Source organism: Amblyraja radiata, chromosome 20 (genome assembly GCF_010909765.2).
Source record: "Amblyraja radiata isolate CabotCenter1 chromosome 20, sAmbRad1.1.pri, whole genome shotgun sequence".
NCBI lineage: Eukaryota > Metazoa > Chordata > Chondrichthyes > Rajiformes > Rajidae > Amblyraja > Amblyraja radiata.
Window position 1 is genome coordinate 25502523 of NC_045975.1, and position 19542 is coordinate 25522064.

Below are 19542 nucleotides of genomic sequence, written 5' to 3' on the forward strand. Positions count from 1 at the left end.
AGTCATGGCAACAGACAGATATTTTCACAATAATGTATTCTGGTACAGTGAAGTGATATTTTCCAATTGACAGGCATTCCTCTGTGTCTTGAGGAAAACAAGACACTGTTAAACTACATGGATATGCAATTATCTATCTTTCCAGGTGAGGGATTTAAGGTTTTCAACAACGTCACGAGCTGACACACCAATGTGACTTATTTTTGCGGAATGTTATTGAGAATTCATTTAAATGTTACTGTTGCTTTGCGAATGGTTAGTATAAAACAAAATGAAATAGAAGATAAGTGGAGATTATGACTTTAGTTCACTCAGTTAAATATTCAGATGTTTTTCACATTTCACAACCGTGTAGGTGAACCGGGTTGTCTGAGTGCTACGTTAGAATGTCCACTCAACAGTTGCGGTCTAATTTCTGCAGGTCACTATTGGCCTAGGTGACAAGAAACACTTAATCTAGATGGGATGTCTACAGAGCTCTGGCATGGGCTGATTGAAGGAATAGTCTGGGATAGATAGTTGTGGGCCATGGGTGAAAACATTCTTGGAGAGACCATAGTGGGAAGTGAATTGGTGATCTCTAGATAGAGGTCAATGAATCTCCAAATACTGCATGCCAATTAATCTTTCAGTTGATTGGTAGACATTTATATACCAGTCTCCAGATTTGCTGATTTCTGAGGTTGTGCTTTGGGGCATCAGATGCCTTGATACACTGGTGTTTGTCATCATCCTCTCCCTTCTCTGAACCTGGTCTGCTGTTTCCTGCCTCTGCCCTCCTGCGTCGTCTTGTGATTGGAGTGTTGGACGTGGTAAGGGAAAATGCGGACCTATCATGATCTAGAAAGAAAAATTAAACGAAAGCTGCGCATTTGAAGTGCAATAAAGTCACCCCAATTGAAATGTAGTGGTACACTTGGTGTTAAAGGTGTATTATTCTGATGAATCTGAAAATAAACTACTTGCAAAAATAAATATTGCTAATGGGCAAACATGACAGCTTTCTGGCAACTCCTTTATTGTGTATCATGTACTATGAGGAGGAGGAGACACCTGATGAAGCACTGTGTGACAGCCCTCTTCTTGGCCAAATGATGTCTCTTGTATATTTGCCTTTATGGAGAAGATGAAGTGTCGAGTGAATAACTTTTATTATAAAAGGGTTGATCTGTGTGCAAAGGACTGTGAGAGGCAAGTGACAAAAAATTGATTTAAGGTTGGTGGATATTGGAGAAAATATTGGTGTTGGGGAATGGGCAGAAGAACTTGATATCCTTGTTACCAAATTTTGCTATGTGGTCTCTGAACCCGCCGTCAAATATCTCAGTAAACACAGATACTTTTATGTTGCTCAATAAATTTATTTCTCCTGCATTCACCTCCCAAGCTGTCAGATTGTGTGTTGCTGTGGAAGAATCCCTTTTATGGCTGTTGCCTTTATTCTGAATGCTGAGCAACAAAATGGGAATCACATTGTATTGTGACTGCTTTTATTTGAAACTGTGCAAGTTGTACTTTGGTTCATTTTATGGAGTATAAACCATGCTAATGCTTTGTTGTTTGGATCCATTTTTGAAATATTTGGAGGAGATTAGAGCTATTATTCTCTGAAGAAAAATAATCCATTCATCATATTTTGAAGCAACCTTTCTGTTTGTTTGCTTTCATTATTGGCATTAAATGTGTCCTGACATTCCACTCAACAAATACTTGAGGTTATCTGGTATTAATTCTAATGTTTTCCTAATACAAAGTATTCAGCACTTAGAAACAGGTAACTGACCCCAGCAAGCCCATTCCTGCATTTATGCTTCAAAGCTTTTATACATTTATCTAATCCGTTAGTTTCTCCTATGTTTTCCTATTTTATTTTCCTCTACACAGTTCCTTAAATCTAATTATGCTTGGTTTCAACCACTCTTTGTGGCAGCAGTTCCACTTTCTACCATAATGTCAAAGTTAAATACACTGCAAGCTAGACATTGAAATGAAGCAGCAGATTGCTGGAATTTCTCAGCAGGTCAGGCAACATCTGAGGAGAGAGATAAACGGAGATAACGTTTCTGTTCAACAGCCTTTTATCAATTTACCATCAAAGGTCATTGACCTGAAATGATAACTTTGTTTCTCTCTTCACAGATGCTGCCTGACCTGCTGAGTGTTTACAGGATTTTCTGGTTTAATTCCACATTCTAACCTCTCTCTAGGTAAAGTAACATCTCCAGATTTCTCTGTTAGATTTGTTAGTGACCTATTTTATTTATGACCTCTTGTTCTGTTCACCCTCTCCAGTGGAAATATCTTCTCTGCTATTTTCCTGCCATACACAGCTGTTTCTCCATTTGTTTCAGTTTAGTAATCATAATCCATTTAATGGATATCTGTTATATTATATATCCAATTATGTGGATATCCATTAAATGGATTATGAATGGATAATACATTTACATAATTATAAATAGTTCACCGCTCAGCCTTTTGAAAGTAAAAGTCCCGTCCTGTTTAATCTTTTAAAATTTGTGTGGTTCCTCCTTGTACATAAACATCAATTTTATAATACATAGATTAGACATTGCAGTATTCTAAGTTTGCGCTAATCAAAGTTTTGTATGCATAATCAGTCATCTATTTCTAATACATAGGATTAGTTTGAAGTCAGATTGTTGTGAAGAAGGGTCTTGACCCAAAATGTTGTCTGACCATTCCCTTCACAGATGCTGCCTGATCTGCTGAGTACCTCCAGCAGTTTAATTTTTGCTTTCATATTTATACTGCATTTCAATTCTGTTTTTCTGCAAATAAATTTCAGTTCTGTTTGTTGTTTATTTATTATATTAAAATAGTTTCCATTACCCATATTGATTTGTGCTTCTGAACTCAAAATCGTTTGTGGCCTCTTATTATGTATACTAAAATGTACTGCCTCATAAATATTGAAGTTCATTTGCCAAGCACAGTTAATCTCCCCCTCTTTACAACACTCTCTATGACCCTACCAATCACTGTGAAGGTCCTGCCCTGGTTTGACATTCATAATACAACACCTCATATTTTTTAATTAAACTCTGTTAGCGATTCCTTTGCCCAGCTGGCCAGCTGATCAAGATTGCACTATAATTCTTGATGACCATCTAACCCAAAGATCATAGAGCTCTATGATCTTTGATCTAACCCTCTACGATACCATCTATTTTAGTGTAATTTGCAAACTTACTAATCATGCCTTTTACATTCTCATCCAAATCATTGATCGCGATAACAAACCCAAACGGGCCCAAAACTGATCCCTGAGGCACATCACTGGTTGTGGCCAGCAGTCCAAAAAACAACCTTCCACAACCATTCCCTGCTTTCTTCCATTACAGAATGAAATGCAGAAGGCAGTTCTGTATCCAATTAGCTGGTTCTCCCTGGATCTCATGCAATCTAACCTTCCAGACCATCCTACCATGTGGAACTTTTTTCCTTAGTTGTTTTATTCTCAAAATTAACAAATGGCTTTAGTGATTTTGCCCAGTCTTCGATGGAATTGTGAATACTGTAACTTCTATATAGACTATTATTTGGACTCTCACCTCACTGCCTTTCCTTGCCTCCCCTTTGAAGAATCTTGATTCAAATATCAACCATGAATTATTTCATAGCACAGAGGTGGGGCACTATTGATGTGTACAAAATTGTGAGTGGTAGACAGTAGTAAATAAACAAGTGTTTATAACCAGAGAATGTAAGGAGTAAGAGGTTTAAAGAGGATAGTAGGAATTTGTAGTTGGAGTGCACTGCCTCAAATGATTTTCGAGGTAGAGACGATTACAGCATTTAAATCTTGAACACTTGAATTGCTGCAGCATAGAAGCTATGATAAAAATCATGCAACACAGTGAGGGAGTGCTGTACTGTTGGAGATGCCATCTGCTTGATGAAGTCTGATCTGATTCTAATTCTTCAAATTCTCCTTAATCTTCTACTTTGACTGCTGATTCCTTGAGTTTCCATTGCTACAATGTAATTTTACAGAATGCAAAGCTGCTACCATACATTATTTGAATCTCCAGTAAATATAGAGTTTTACACATATGCTTTATAGCTATTTTTGTGAATGTTATTTAGCAATATTCATTGCAGACTTGATTTAAAAAAATTAAAGCCACTCTTGATTTGATGGTTTAATTTAGCGGGAGTTAGCAAACTACTTTTTAAAGCTCACGCTTTTTTAAATCAAAATTATTCACTTAGAACATTTGTGATTCAACCTGAGGACGTTATCATTTATTTACAAGAATACGAATAACTAATAATACAAATGTTATTAATCAAAAGCATATATTAAGTAAAATGGTTGCTGCCAATTTATGCAGGAAAATTCCATATTGGAAAATTGTACACCTGAAACTATGATTTTCTTCTGTTGAAACTAATGGTTGAGAACATTACAGGTTTGGTGTGTACATTTTTGCAGACATCATTTCATTGCAAAAATGTGATTATTGGGAGTATAAAAATGGGAAATTCCGCTTTCTAAATATAATTATTTTCTTTTACAGAAACAGATTTTCAAAATTTTGCTATCGTATGGTATACAACAATACATTTGAATGTTTTATGTACATGATAATACTACTTAATATCTTCCCAATCATCCTGGAATACATTCCCGAGATGAATGTTCAACATGCGTTGGAACTGAGATTGACTAATTATGTTTTCTTCATAGTATATGTAACAGAAGCAGTTATGAAGGTTAGTTGAGCCATGCTTTGTTCAACAGTGCTTAATGGTTTTCAGAGACCACTTCTGATATAAAATTAATTTTAAATTGTTTTGCTCAAGTTTATTCAGTCAAAATAAAGACTGCTAACTTGGGCCATTGTGTTCCATATCTATCTTTGCATTTCGATACATCTTATTGGCTTCTCAAAGTGTTTATGGAGATCACTTGATAGGGAATATGATGGCCATTCTGTTCAGGGCAGGTTCCAATAAAAATACTGTGTTGTGAATTGTTGGATGAAAAAAAGACCGTCCAGCATAAATAAGTATGACAAACAAGATATCCATACTAAATGAACAGTTCCTTTGCAGTAAAGTTCTGTGAGATTCATTGATCATTTTCTTTTGAATGTCTAAGCATTTGTCCATCTAATTATAAACAGGAGTGTTTAAGAAGGAACTGCAGATGCTGGAAAATTGAAGGTACATAAAAATGCTGGAGAAACTCAGCGGGTGCAGCAGCATCTATGGAGCGAAGGAAATAGGCAACGTTTCGGGCTGAAGAAGGGTTTCGGCCCGGAACGTTGCCTATTCCCTTCGCTCCATAGATGCTGCTGCACCCGCTGAGTTTCTCCAACATTTTTGTGTATCTATAATTATAAACAGGATTTCAGTTTAAAATTCTTAAGTACAAGAAACAATCTGAATGTTAGTATTTGAATAAATTACAGGAAGGATATGAAGGCTTTGGCCAGAGTACAGAGAAGAGCTTTACCACAATGCTGAGTAAAACACAAAGAGCTGGAGTAACTCAGTGGATCAGGCAGCATTTCTAAAGAACATAGATAGGTGACGTTTGTAGATGATAGAAAGATGTAGATGTAGATGACAGAAAGACAGAAGAGTTTGGAGTGAGTCGTTCACCAAAAGGACATCGTGTCATGAATGTACTTTTTCTTCATTATGACATAGTTTGTCAATTCCATATCATCTTCCACAAGAATATACTCAGTCCCCGTTCCCTTGTGTTTTCCTAATTGCCTGGCAAATGATTTTCCCTATCCACTGTCCTTTTGAAAACCTTGCTCAATTCTGCTTGCACCATCCTTACAAACTTTGTGGATGTAAAAAAATCCCTCCTTTTATTCCATCCTCTGGACCATTACTTTAAAATTATATGGATTGCCCAGTTTAGATTCTACTCATTGATGATCCCCAGAACTTTAATATGAGGAATTCACTGATAGAAATGCTACTGATTATGTAGTTGTAATTTGATGCTAATTTTATCCACAACACCAGACCAAGCCACAATGTTGTCTGGTCTTGCTGATTTGTTATCTGAGACATTGTGAATTAAATTTAACATTATGATGGATGACGGTTCATTAACCAAATTATTGGTGATATTTACTCGGAACAAAGCTCTCGAAAATCTCCACTTCAGCACCATTGATTATAGTCCGGAGCATGTCCCCTACCCAATTTCCTGAATTCAATTACCAACTCTTTTGTGGTGCTGACATTGAAGGTGATGTGGTTGGCTTAACAGTATTGAGCTCACAGGGGAGGAATACATTGTTGCCACTGACCAAAACTGTACACAAAACTAAGTGTACCTAAGATGGCGGATGTGCAGGAGTGGGCGCCGTCTGTGTATGACAGCCTGCCCGCAGTCCGTCTCTTCACCTTTTTTTTATTTTAAGTCCTGTCAAAAAATGTTAGTTGGAGGTCTTTTATGTGGTGGGTGGGGGTGGGGAAGAGGGAAACTTTATTTCTTAGTCCCCTACCTGGTCGTAGAGGCAGCATCCCTCCGAGCTGCTTCTTCGCCCCGTCCTCGCGGCCTATCATCGAGAATGGAGCGGCGTTTCCTGTTGGGACCTGCCGGGATTACAGCTTCGGTGGCTGCACAGCGCTGGGGCACCATCATGGAGCGGGTGATGCCTTACCGGATCGCCGTGCGGTAAGCTCCGGAGCGGAGCTGTGGCTGCGGGCGTCCGGCCGCGGGCAGCGCTGGATTTGGAGCGCCGCGGAGCCTGGGATCGAGTTCGCTGGGGTCGGAGCTCCAACTGGCGCGGCCTGAGGACCACGAGTGCCCCGGTCTCCGGGGAGGAGGCAGCCGCTCCAGACTTTCCAAGCTGCTGAGGAATGTTTCACCCGACGCCGGAGTTCCATCTTCACGGCAAGAGGGCCCTGAAAATTATCGGACTGGCTGCAAGGCCACAAATGGGCCCTGACCTCGGGTGTTTCACAGAGGAAGAGGACTTAACTTTCTGGTGCCTTTCCCCACAGTGGAAATTTTTGATTCTGCTGTGGAGGGACGTTTGTGCTGAACTCTATAATGTGTTGTGTCCATTTTTTATTTATTTTTAACTTTTTTCTATGGTTTGTATGGAAACTTATTTATCTTATGTAAAGCACTTTGGTGTCAATGCGAGTTGACTTAAAACGTGCTACAGGTATATAAATAAAACTTACTTACCAAGTCCTTACACAATTGCAATATGACTTTTGTGATGGAACATTTTCATAATAGCAGCTAACATACAATTTACTCTCCTTATCACATGCTGTACTTCCATGTTGATCTTCAGTGTACGAATACACCCAGATTCTTTTGAACATTAACTTCACTCAGTCTCTTTCCATAATAGATTCCATCTGCCATGTTATTGCTTACTCACTCGGCTTGTCCATATCCCTTTATAGACTCTACATCCACCTCCATACTCAGACAAATTATTGATCTAAACTGAATAGCTAATGTTGGAAACACCAATCCTTGCAGTCTTCCTTTAGCATGAGTCCGCCAACCCCAGAGGATCATCTGTCTTGAGGACAGAGGCAAATTAATTGTTTAACTTCTCTGGCATTTCCATATGTGAATATTTTTTTAATGGATTGAGGGAAAATCAAGCAAACTTTAATTCCATAAGTGTCCACCATTACTTCATATTTGTTCTTAGAACTGCATTCATCAAGGCAGTGTGATGTAGTACCTTGTAGGCTAAGAGATTTTGGAGAATAAAGAGGTAAGCTACGTCATAAAAAGCAGAGTAGATCTTTGATCTGTATGAATTGCCATGGCATTTAGGAAGTTGAGTTCTGCTTCTGGATAAAGTTGAATCACAAAGATGTTGAAGTTGGAGGTTAGCAATTTCCCTAAATGTTAAAAGGAGATAGCAATGTTCTGATTTACTGGTGGTAGCCATTTCCATACATTTGTAATTGTGGAACAGCCTCCGTTAAATTGTCAATGTGACTTGTGATCATGTATTGTAATTTAAGTTGGTACGGTGTACACTAAATTGCAAGGATTTAATAGAGTAAAGTTGTGGATTCGTGAACCTGCTTACTAATACATGAAAGTATTCAATACCACCTAAGTCAGCTCTGGTTTATAAGAATTGTTCAGTGTCCTGACAGCACAAAAATGAGCCCTTCAACCCATTAAGATTGCACCAGCAATTGAAACCACCCATTAACCTTAATCTTGCCTCAATCCAATTTTATTCTCTCCACATTCCCTGCAACTCACCATCAGATTCTACCACTTTTGAAGATGCTGGGTATCCTCAACAGTATAGCTACCATTTATAATGTGAAAAACAAAGAGAATGTTTTAAGTCAATGACCTGTCATTGGAACTCCAAGAGCTGGGAACTTTCTATTCAAATATCTTGTAAAGTTATTTTCAGGATCTGATTCAGATACACTTATTTTAGCTTGTGAATTGCTCTTGTTAAATGTGTACATTACTGTCAAGATTTAGCCACTTCTGCATCATTTCGGGTCATTTCTATGTTTCACATAATATAATGACTTTCTGGCAGCATCAGAGCACAGAATGTCATTAGGGTCTAAACTTGACAAAAAGCACAGCTACAAACTGAGGAACTCGTTGGGGAATAGTTTTAAGAGAAATTAGACGATCATGACTACTGATTAACTGATATTTTCTGTTGTGTCGTGGCCCCTTAAACATTATTTCTCATTGTAGCAAACACTCCATCATGAAGATATCTTGAAATGGCTCTTGTATATGTGGTAAGGAGTGATAAGTCAATGTACTTTACCCAGAAGTGAGTTTGAGAAATTAAATAATAATTAAAAAAATTATTTACCACATAGGGTTGGCAGCGTTCATTTTGGTTGACCTATGTACAAGCAGTTCAACTATACAAAATATTTTTTTGTTAATTTTCAATTATAAATGTTGATTATTAATATTAAACTACCTGATCTAGAAATTTATCTCTATCCTAATGCAAAGGTTAAAAAAAACTTGATCCTTGTATCACCGCAACAAAATTCAGTGGCTGAAGATAGCAAGTTTTATTGGATGATTTGTAAGTGAGTCTACAAATGAAAATGTGTTGTATTAGAAACAGGATTGGATCAGAGGGACAACGAGGAAGGAGTGTTGATTGCAGTAGAATCGGGATTAATGACATCCCAGAGATTATCGACTTGTTGGGGTGTAGTTTGAAAATACAGGTCAGAAGGGGGATCTGGAAATCTATGCTGAAGCATGGATTGGGTACGCCTTCACGGTGGTAGGTAAGGGTTCATGTGCACAACAGCTGAAAATTAGTTGTTCTGGAAGAGGGAGGTGAGGTGCTAACTGGAAATTGAGCCAGGGAAATGGTTCAGAAATCATTGCTTGAATTGGAGATGCCTGTCAATATGGACCCGGAAAGAGAATGTGTGCCTAGAGATTAAGAATATGGAGAGTTAATGTAATAACATAACTCATTGATGAGATGTAGGCTGGAGTAGCAAGATCACACTTATGTAAGAATCATTGGGAGATTGAGGAGTTGGGACGAAGATTGGCACAATAAAGGGGAGGGGGAGCGGGAGGACCAGCCGGACGATCACACGATCAATTTCCTAAACCCAGGCTGGATCTATTCTAGGACAAATCTTTTAAATAGCATTACTGCTGAATACCATTGCAGTAAATGAAAAGTTCTTCCAGGAGTTTCTCGCAGATGGGTGCTCCTATAATTGTTATATGTTATATAATGTAACTGGCAAGATTGCAAAGGAGCATTGCAGAGGGAATGACATAATTAATTGTGCAACTGATGCAGAAATTGCATCACCAGTACAAGGTGATTCATGACTGGAAGTGCCCAGTTTCCAGAGTTGCACGATTCCATTCAGAAATATTTTTTATCATATTTCACTCTGGAAGAAAATAATTTGAAGTAGCATTGAAAATTAATCTCTATTGCATTCAACTTCTGTTGCCATTATGGTTCTTGTGAAAGCTTATTGTGGACATCCACATAATAATAAATATTTGTATTTTTTTCAGATTATTGCTGTGCGTAAAGCCTATATCTTTGATCACTGGAACCAGTTTGACCTATTCATCATCACATTAGCAGCAGCTGATCTCATAATTGATCACCTCTTTGAACGTAGTGAGCACAAGGTCCGTGCAATTCGTGTTTTCAGATTGATACGTCTAGCCAGGGTTCTGCGACTATTAAAGGTGAGTTCTGTTGGAAAGATAGATCATGGGTGTTGCAAGATTAGAAAAAGTAGTTAGAGAAATATAGGTTATTTACGTCAAATGGAAGTAGATGCAGATTTTGTATTTCCTATTTGACATTTAAACAGATGGACATTTTAGAGCAATCGTACATGAGGTAAAATATTTTTGGTGGTTTAATCGGGTTAGCATAAAACATATGTTTGAGGACATAGGGTGTGACAGCTGGTAGAGCAGCATCCTCACAGTTCTGGGGACCCGAGTTCGATCTGACATCGTGCTGTTTGTATGCACGTTCTCTCTGAACGTGAGGGTTTCCTCTGAGTGCTTTGGATTCCTCCCAAAAGCGAGTGGATTTGTAGGTTAATTGAACTCTGTAAAAAAAAAAAAAGCCTCTAATGTGCAGGGAGTGGATGAGAAAGTGTGATAACATGGGACAAGTGTGAATGGGCGATTGCTGGTCACCGTGGACCGAAGCACCTTCCGTGCTAAATCTTTGAAGAAAAATGTCTTGCACAACTTGCATTTATCAGGATAGCAATGACTTTGCTTTATATGTGGACTAAAGCTTATTTCTTTTTCCAATAACTTTTTTACTGCTCTACATACTTAAAAAAACATTTAGGGAAAATCCCAGGAATTGATTGAAATATCCAAGTTAGAAATTTTAACTGCAAAAACTTTTATCTGCAGATAATACACACTAACAGCACATAAAAGTTAACAAAGTTTCAAGTAAGAATTGGGTGACCCTACAGCAAAATTAGAATGTCAATCAATCCTGGTATTTTTTGCATTAAAGAAATATATATATATATATATTCTGTTATGGGTTGAAAGACTGGCTAACCTCTTATTTGAAGTGTAATTGATTCTCAATTGTCTTATTTTGAGTTTTCTCTACATATTTTGAGGTGGGATGTTTACACAGGCCACCTATGGACAATATTACAAAGGTTGCTTAATGGATGAAGTATATTTGCATCGAAATACAGCAAGCATACTGCATTAAAGCGGGTCATTACCACACTAGATCAAGCCGGTGTCTATGTCAACGACTTTGTTGAGTGGTGTGGGCTGAGTCAACTGTAGCTCAACACCGGCAAGACTAAGGAGTTAGTGGTGGACTTCAGGAGGAGAGGAAAACCACTTTCCCCTGTTTCCATCAAGGGAGTGGATGTGCAGTTTACCAAGGAATACAAGTACCTTGGAGTTTACCTGGACAGTAAACTGGACTGGTCCAGAAATGCTGAGGCACTATATAAGAAGGGACAGAACCGTCTGTAATTTCTGAGGAGGCTCCACTCTTTCAACATCTGCAGTAAGATACTACAGATGTTCTATTAATTGGTAGTGGCCAGTCTTCTTCACTGTCTTGTGCTGGTGTAGCAGGGTGAAGGCCGCAGCCGCCAATAGAAACAACTCCGTCCTGGGAGTGGAGTTGGATTCATTGGAGGTGGTCTTGGAGGGAAAAATGCTCCTCAAACTACGGAGCATCTTGCAAAATACAGCTCACCCCCTCCATGACACACAGGTCAACCTGAGAAGCACCTTCAGCAGCAGACTGGTTCTACCAAGATGCAGGAGATAATTTTCCTGGTGGCTATCAAATTGTACAACTCCTCCCCCTTCTGTTGTGGGGTAGACTGACTCCCCATCCCCCCCCCCCCCCCCTCCCTTCCCAATCTTTGCAAATCCACAACCCTAGACTTTAATAATAATAATAATAAATTTTATTTTTATAGCGCTTTTCTAAGACTCAAAGTCGCTTTACAATAGTAACAGACAATAGCAAACGGAGAAGCGGCGAACAAACAGCGCCAGCGTCCTCTCCGTGCAGGACATAAAGAAAGAATACAGACATAACAATAATAGACATTTAATCGGAATAACATATAATCGGAATATAACAAATAATAAAGACATCACAGAGACACAAATTAAAAACAGAATTCAATCCAAAAACAGAAAATCAAAAACACAGTGTGAAGAGAGAGCAGCGGCAACCAATTCGTGCCAGCGTCCACTCTCCCTTCACGGCAGCCATCTTGGACACAGACCTACAAGACTACAGTTAGACAAAAAAGACTTTCCACTCATCACTTTAATTTTATGCTTCATGTATCTTCTTGTGTTTTATTGGCAGACCAATTTCCCTCCTGGGATCAATAAAGCTCTATCTTGTCAAAACCTCAATTCTTTTCTCCTTATCGGTTTATCCATCTTCAACTTAAATGTACATAGTGTAGTTTACTCAGCCACTATCAATGCTTAAATTCCTTGCAATTCTTTGAAATTGTTGTTTTAATTTTTGCTGATTATTAGTACATTCTAGTTTTCACTTTCTAAACATGGAAAATGTATTTGTATATACAGAGAATTCCATGTGCACATCTATATGAAGCAGTTAAAGCAACTGGGGAAGAAAAGTCAGCAATTCAAGGAGATAGAAACATAAAAACATAGAAAAGTACAAGAGTAGGCCATTCGGCCCTTCGAGCCAGCACCGCCAATCTATATGATGATGGCTGATCATCCAAAATCAGTACCCCGTTCCTGCTTTCACCCCATATCCCTTAATTTCGTTAGCCCTATAAGAGCTATATCTAACTTTCTCTTAAATACATCCAATGAATTAGCCTCCACTGCCCTCTGTGGCAGAGAATTCCACAGATTCACAACTCTCTGAGTGAAAACGTTTTTCTTCATTTCAGTTCTAAATGGCCTATCCCTTATTCTTAAACTGGTTCTGGACTCCCCCAACATGGGGATTTTTTTTCCTGCATCTAGCCTGTCCAATCCCTTAAGAATTTTATATGTTTCTATAAGATCCCGTCTCAGTCAAGTCAAGAGAGTTTATTGTCATGTGTCCCAGATAGGACAATGAAATTCTTGCTTGCTGCAGCACAACAGAATATTGTAAGCATACAGTTCAGTGTGTCTATATAGCATAGACTATAATATATATATATACTAGACCAAGTGCAGACCCGTTGGGTCTGTTCCCCCAACGTGCGGTTGTGGGGGGGGGGAGGCGGCATGCAGCATCACACACTAACTACCCCCCCCCTCCCGCACTCACGCTAATGGAGGGGAAGAGGGGGGAGAGAGGGAGGGGGGAGAGAGGGAGGGGGGGAGGGGGGGGAGAGGGGGAGGGGGGGGAGAGGGGGGAGGGGAGAGAGGGGGGGGAAGGGGGAGGAGGGGAGAGGGGGGGAGAGGAAAGGGGAGGGGGGGAGGGGGGGGGAGGGGGAGAGGGGGGGGGAGAGGGGGGGGGAGGGGGGGGGGGGGGAGAGGAGGGGGAGAGGAGAGGAGGGGGAGATGAGAGGGGGGGGGGGGAGAGGAGAGGGAGGGGGGGAGAGGAGGGGGGGGGGAAAGAGAGAGTGCCTTTTTACTTCAACCCAAACCCAAACAACCATTGCTTTGCTTTTTTACCTCTAACCATATTTTCATTTTCAAACCAAATTAAGGGTGCTCACAGTGCTGTAGACGTTTGTCAGTGTCATTCAAAGCTCTGATTGAGGCACACCACTTGCAGAGACTGATTGAGGCACACCACTTCCTGGTTTTATAGTCCCTCCCCCTCCCTCCAGCAGAGGCAGCAGAGAGAATGGGGACTGTTGTAAAAACATTAATATCTCTGTCAATTTTCATCGACGGGAAAAATCCTCGGCACACATGCGGCGGAGAAGGGCTCTGAGCGAGGTGGCCAAAAATGACGGCCGTAGGTGGCGGCGTACTCTCGGAAACCGCAGCACAGAAAGCCAAAACCGGTCAAGAATAGAGTTTTAGTAATATATATATATATATATATATATATATATATATATATATATATATATACATAAATAAACAGAGAAAGTGCAATAGGCTGTTATAGTTCAAAGTTTGTTTGCTGGCGAGTTTAATAGCCTGATGGCTGTCGGGAAGCAGCTGTTCCTGAACCTGGATGTACCAGATTTCAGGCTCCTGTACCTTCTACCTGATGGCAGCGGAGAGATGAGTGTGTGGCCAGGATGGTGTGGGTCCTTGATGATGTTGGCAGCCTTTTTGAGGCAGCGACTGCGATAGATCCCTTCGATGGTGGGGAGGTCAGAGCCGATGATGGACTGGGCAGTGGTCACAACGTTCTGCATTCTTTTCCGCTCCTGGATGCTCAGGTTGCCGAATCAAGCCACGATGCAACCAGTCAGCCAGCATCCTTCTAAGTTCCAGTGAATATGCCCAATCAATCCATTATTTCATCATATGTCAGTCCTGCCATCCCGGGAATTAACGTGGTCAACCTATGCTGCACTTCATCAATAGCAAGAATGTCTTTCCTCAAATAAGGAGACCAAAACTGCACACAATACTCACCTGGTCTCACCAGGGCCCTGTACAACTGCAGTAGGACCTACTTGTTCCTATACTCAAATTCTCTCGCTATGATGGCCAACGTGCCATTTGCTTTCTTCATTGCCTGCTGTACCTGGAAGCTTTCAGTGACAGATGTACAAGGAAACCCAGGTCTCTTTTTCCTGATTGACACCATCCAGATAATAAACTGCCGCCTTGTTCTTGCCACCAAAGTGGGAAAGCCTCACATTTATCCACATTATACTGCATCTGCCATGCATCTGCCTACTCACCCATCCTATTCAAGTCAATAGACAACAGGTGCAGGAATAGGCCATTCGGCCCTTCGAGGCAGCACTGCCATTCAAGGCAAGGCAACTTTATTTATATAGCACATTTCATACACGAGGCAGACGCAAAGTGCTTCACATGAAAACATGTCATACAATAAAATGAAATAATAAAATGAAATAAAATAGAAGAATTAAAAGAAAAGCAAAGCAAAATTAAAAATGCATTATAAAAAGTGCAAAAGTTAAAAGTGCAATGTAGTTAAGATTTAGCTGAAAGCTAAAATAAACATTAAAGTTTTCAGTCTTGTTTTAAAAGTGGTCAAAGTTGAGGCAAGTCTTAAATCTTCAGGAAGTTTATTTCAACTATTTGTTGCATAGTAACTAAATCCTGCTTTCCCATGTTTTGTATTTACTCTGGAAATCACTAACAGATTGGTTTCAGAAGATCTTAGCGGTCTAGAAGGCTTATATAGTGGAAGCATGTCAGTGATATACTTTGGTCCTAAACCATGTAGTGATTTATAGGTGAGCAGCAGGATTTTGAAATCAATTCTCTGACATACAGGGAGCCAATGTAAGGATTTAAGAATTGGTGTAATGTGCTCAAATTTTTGGGTCTTTGTTAGAACTCTAGCAACAGCGTTCTGAACAAGCTGTAGCTGCCTGACAGTTTTTTTTCGGAAGACCTGCAAGGAGACCGTTACAATAATCTAGCCTACTAGTAATAAAGGCATGTACAAGTTTTTCTAAGTCTTGAGCTGACATGAGTCCTCTTAATCTTGCTATGTTTTTGAGGTGATAGTAGGCCGATTTTGTTACTGATTTGATGTGACTGTCGAAATGTAAATCTGAATCCATAATAACCCCAAGATTTCTTGCTTTGTTAGAAGCTTTCAGGGACAGAGAGTGAAGGTGTTGGGTTACTTTAAGCCTTTCTTTTTTAGCACCAAAAACAATTATCTCCGTTTTGTCCTTATTTAGTTGGAGGAAATTTTGGCACATCCAGTCTTTGACTTGCTCAATGCACTGGCACAGCAGATCTATGGGGCGATAGTCATTTGGTGATAGCGCTACATATATTTGAGTGTCATCGGCATAGCAGTGGTGGTCAATATTATTATTTCGCATGATTTGCCCTAGTGGGAGCATGTAGATGTTGAATAAAGAGGGCCCTAAGATCGAACCTTGCGGGACTCCACACGTCACGTTGGTTGGTTCTGATACAAAGTCGCCAATGAAACAAAATAGTTCCTATCTTGTAGATATGACCTGAACTAACTTAAGACTGTGCCTGAAAGCCCCACCCATTTTTCCAACCTGTCCAAAAGTATTGAGTGATCAACAGTGTCGAATGCAGCACTGAGGTCTAATAGCATTAATATTGAAACTTTGCCAGAGTCTGTGTTAAGACGGATGTCGTTTACAACTTTAATAAGGGCGGTCTCGATGCTATGAAGAGGTCGAAATCCTGACTGGAAGTTGTCGTAGCAGCCAGTTGAAGCCAGGGAGTGATTAAGTTGCTGGAGGACAACTTTCTCAATGATTTTACTTATGAAAGATAGGTTTGATATTGGTCTATAGTTGTTAATAATAGAGGCATCTAAGCTCCGCTTTTTAAAAAGAGGTTTAATAACTGCAGTTTTCAAGGCTTTTGGGAAATTGCCTGATTGAAGAGAGCTGTTAACTATTTGCAGTATGTCTATTGTTAGGCAGTCAAAAACATTCTTAAAGAAGTTGGTAGGTAAAGCATCAAGGCAGCAGGTGGATGGCCTTAGTTGTGTCACCGTTTCCACAAGAGTTTTAGAGTCTATGACATTAAAGCATGTCATCATTGCCACGTTACTTTTGCCTAAATAGGGTGGTGATCCAACATTTTTGTTTGAAGCGGAGATATTGATGGCACGTCTGATGCCTTCAATTTTATCAGTATAAAAGAATGCAAACTCATTGCATTTCTGCGTGGAATGGAGTTCAGGTGGTATTTGTGTTGGGGGGTTGGTCAGTCTGTCAACAGTTGCAAATAGGGTTTTTGCCTTATTAGTGTTGTTGTTAATGATATTGGAGAAAAATGTTTCTCTAGCACTTTTTAAGTCTAAATTGTAATGATTCAATGTGATCATGGCTGATCATCTTCAATCAGTACCCCGTTCCTGCCTGCTCCCCATATCCCCTGACTCCGCTATCTTTAAGAGCCCTATCTAGCTCTCTTTTGAAAGTATCCAGAGAACCGCCCTCTGAGGCAGAGAATTCCACGGACTCACAACTCTCTGTGAGAAAAAGTGATTCCTCGTTTCCATTCTAAATGGCTTACCCCTTATTCTTAAACTGTTTTCCCTGGTTCTGGACTCCCCCAACATCGGGAACATGTTTCCTGCCTCTAGCGTGTCCAAACCCTTAATAATCTTATATGTTTTAATAAGATATCCTCTCATCCTTTTAAACCCCAGAGTATACAAGCCCAGCCGCTCCATTCTCTCAGCGTATGACAGTCCCGCCATCCCATGAATTAATCTAGTAAACCTATGCTGCGTGCCCTCAATAGCAAGAATGTCCTTCCTCAAATTAGGGGACCAAAACTGCACACAATACTCCAAGTGTGGTCTCACTAGGGCCCTATACAACTGCAGAAGGCAGTTTTGCTCCTATACTCAACTCCTCATGTTATAAAGGCCAACATGCTATTCGCTTTCGTCACTGCCTGCTGTACCTGCATGCTTACTTTCATTGACAGATGAACAAGGACCCCAGATCCCGTTGTACTTCCCCTTTTCCCAACTTGACACCAGTTAGATAGTAATCTGCCTTCCTGTTTTTGCCACCAAAGTGGATAACCTCACATTTATCCACATTAAACTGCATCTGCCATGCTTCTGCCCCTCACCCAACCTGTCCAAGTCACCCTGCATTCTCATAGTATCCTCCTCACAGTTCACCCTGCAGCCTTACAGCATCCTCCTCGCAGCTCACACTATCACCCAGCTTTGTATCATCTGCAAAAGTGGAGATGTTACATTTAATTCCTTTGTCTGAATCGTGAATATATATTGTAAATTACTGGGGTCCCAGCACTGTTACTTGCGGCACCCTACTAGTCACTGCCTGCCATTCTGAAAAGGATAGGACAGGTTTTGAAGGATATGGACCAAGCGCAGACAAGTGGGACTAGTGTATCTGGGACATTGTTGGCCGTTGTGGGCGAGTTGGGCCGAAGTGCCTGTGTCCACGCTGTATCACTTTATGACCCGTTAAATCCTACTCTTTGCTTCCTGTCTGCCAACCAGTTCTCTATCAATACCCTAGCCCCCAATACCATGTGCTCTAATCTTCTGCACACTAATCTCTTGTGTGGGACGTTGTCAAAGACTTTTTGAAAGTCCAGGTACACCACATCCACTGGTTCTCCCTTATCCATTCTACTTGTTACATCCTCAAAAAATTCCAGAAGATTAGTCAAGCATGATTTCCCCATCATAAATTCATGTGACCTTGACCAATCCTGTCACTGCTTTCCAAATGCATTGCTATTACATCTTTAATAATCGACTCGTGCATCTTCCCCACTACCGATGTGAGGCTAATGGGCCTGTCCCACTTACGCAATTTTCTCGGCGACTTGCGGCACCCGTCATAATTGCAGCAGGTCGCTGAAAATTTTCAACATGTTGAAAATCCAGCGGCGACAAGAAAAAGGTATGAATCTTTGGGCGACTATTCACCACCAAACAGGCGTCACCCCGCGACATGTCGGTGACCTGCTGTGACTATGACGGGTGCCAGCAAGTTGCCAAAAAAATCTCGTAAGTGGGACAGGCACTTAACTGGTCTATAATTCCCTGTTTTCTCTCACTTTCTTTTCTTAAAAAATGGCGTTACATTAACAGCCCTCCAGTCCACAGGAACTAATCCAGAGTCTATAGAACATTAGAAAATGATCACCAATGCATCCAAGATTTCTAGAGCCACCTCCTTAGGTACTCCTGGATGCAGACCATCAGGCCCTGGGGATTTATCTGCCTTCAGTCCCAATAGTTTACCGAATATCATTTCGATACGATACGGTAGAAATTTATTTATCCCAGGAGGGAGATTGATCAATTTCCTGATTGTGGATTTCCTTCATAGAAAACATTAAAAAAAAGATGCAGGAGTAGGCCATTTGGCCCTTCAAGCCAGCACCTCAATTCAATATGATCATGGCTGATCATCTAAAATCAGAACCCCGTTCCTGCTTATTCCCCATATCCCTTGATTTCTTTAGCCCTAAAAGCTAAAGCTAACTCTCTTGAAAGCTCAGTTCCTCACTCCCGCTGGATCCTCAGTCATCTAGTATTTCTGGGAGATTGTTTGTGTATTGTTTGTAAGGAAGACAGAACCAAAGTATTTGTTTAACTGGTCTGTCGTTACCCATTATAAATTCACCTGTTTCTGACTGTAAGGGACCTACATTTGACTTCACTAATCTTTTCCTCTTCACATATTTATAGCAGCTTTTACAGTAAGTTTTTATATTCCCCGCAAGCTTTCTTTCATGCTCTATTTTCCCCCTCAATTAATCCCTTTGTCCTCCTCTCTTGAATTCTAAATTACTCCTAGTCCTCCGATTTGCTGCTTCCTCTGGCCAATTTATATGCCTCTTGCTTGGATTTAACACTATCCCTAATTTCCTTCGTTAGCCACGGTTGAGCCGCCTTCCCTGTTTTA

The 19542-nt window shown here is 40.4% G+C and overlaps 1 protein-coding gene across 1 annotated transcript in view; it reads left to right on the forward strand.

Moving 5' to 3' along the window:
* The window catches only part of LOC116984405 (sodium/hydrogen exchanger 10-like), a 147787-nt gene that overhangs the window by 80718 nt on the left and 47527 nt on the right, over nt 1-19542 (forward strand). Inside the window, exons 10-11 of the mRNA XM_033038559.1 lie at nt 4545-4740; nt 10034-10213. Of these exons, the coding sequence (XP_032894450.1) occupies nt 4545-4740; nt 10034-10213 (376 nt within the window). The remainder of the gene's footprint in view (nt 1-4544; nt 4741-10033; nt 10214-19542) is intronic.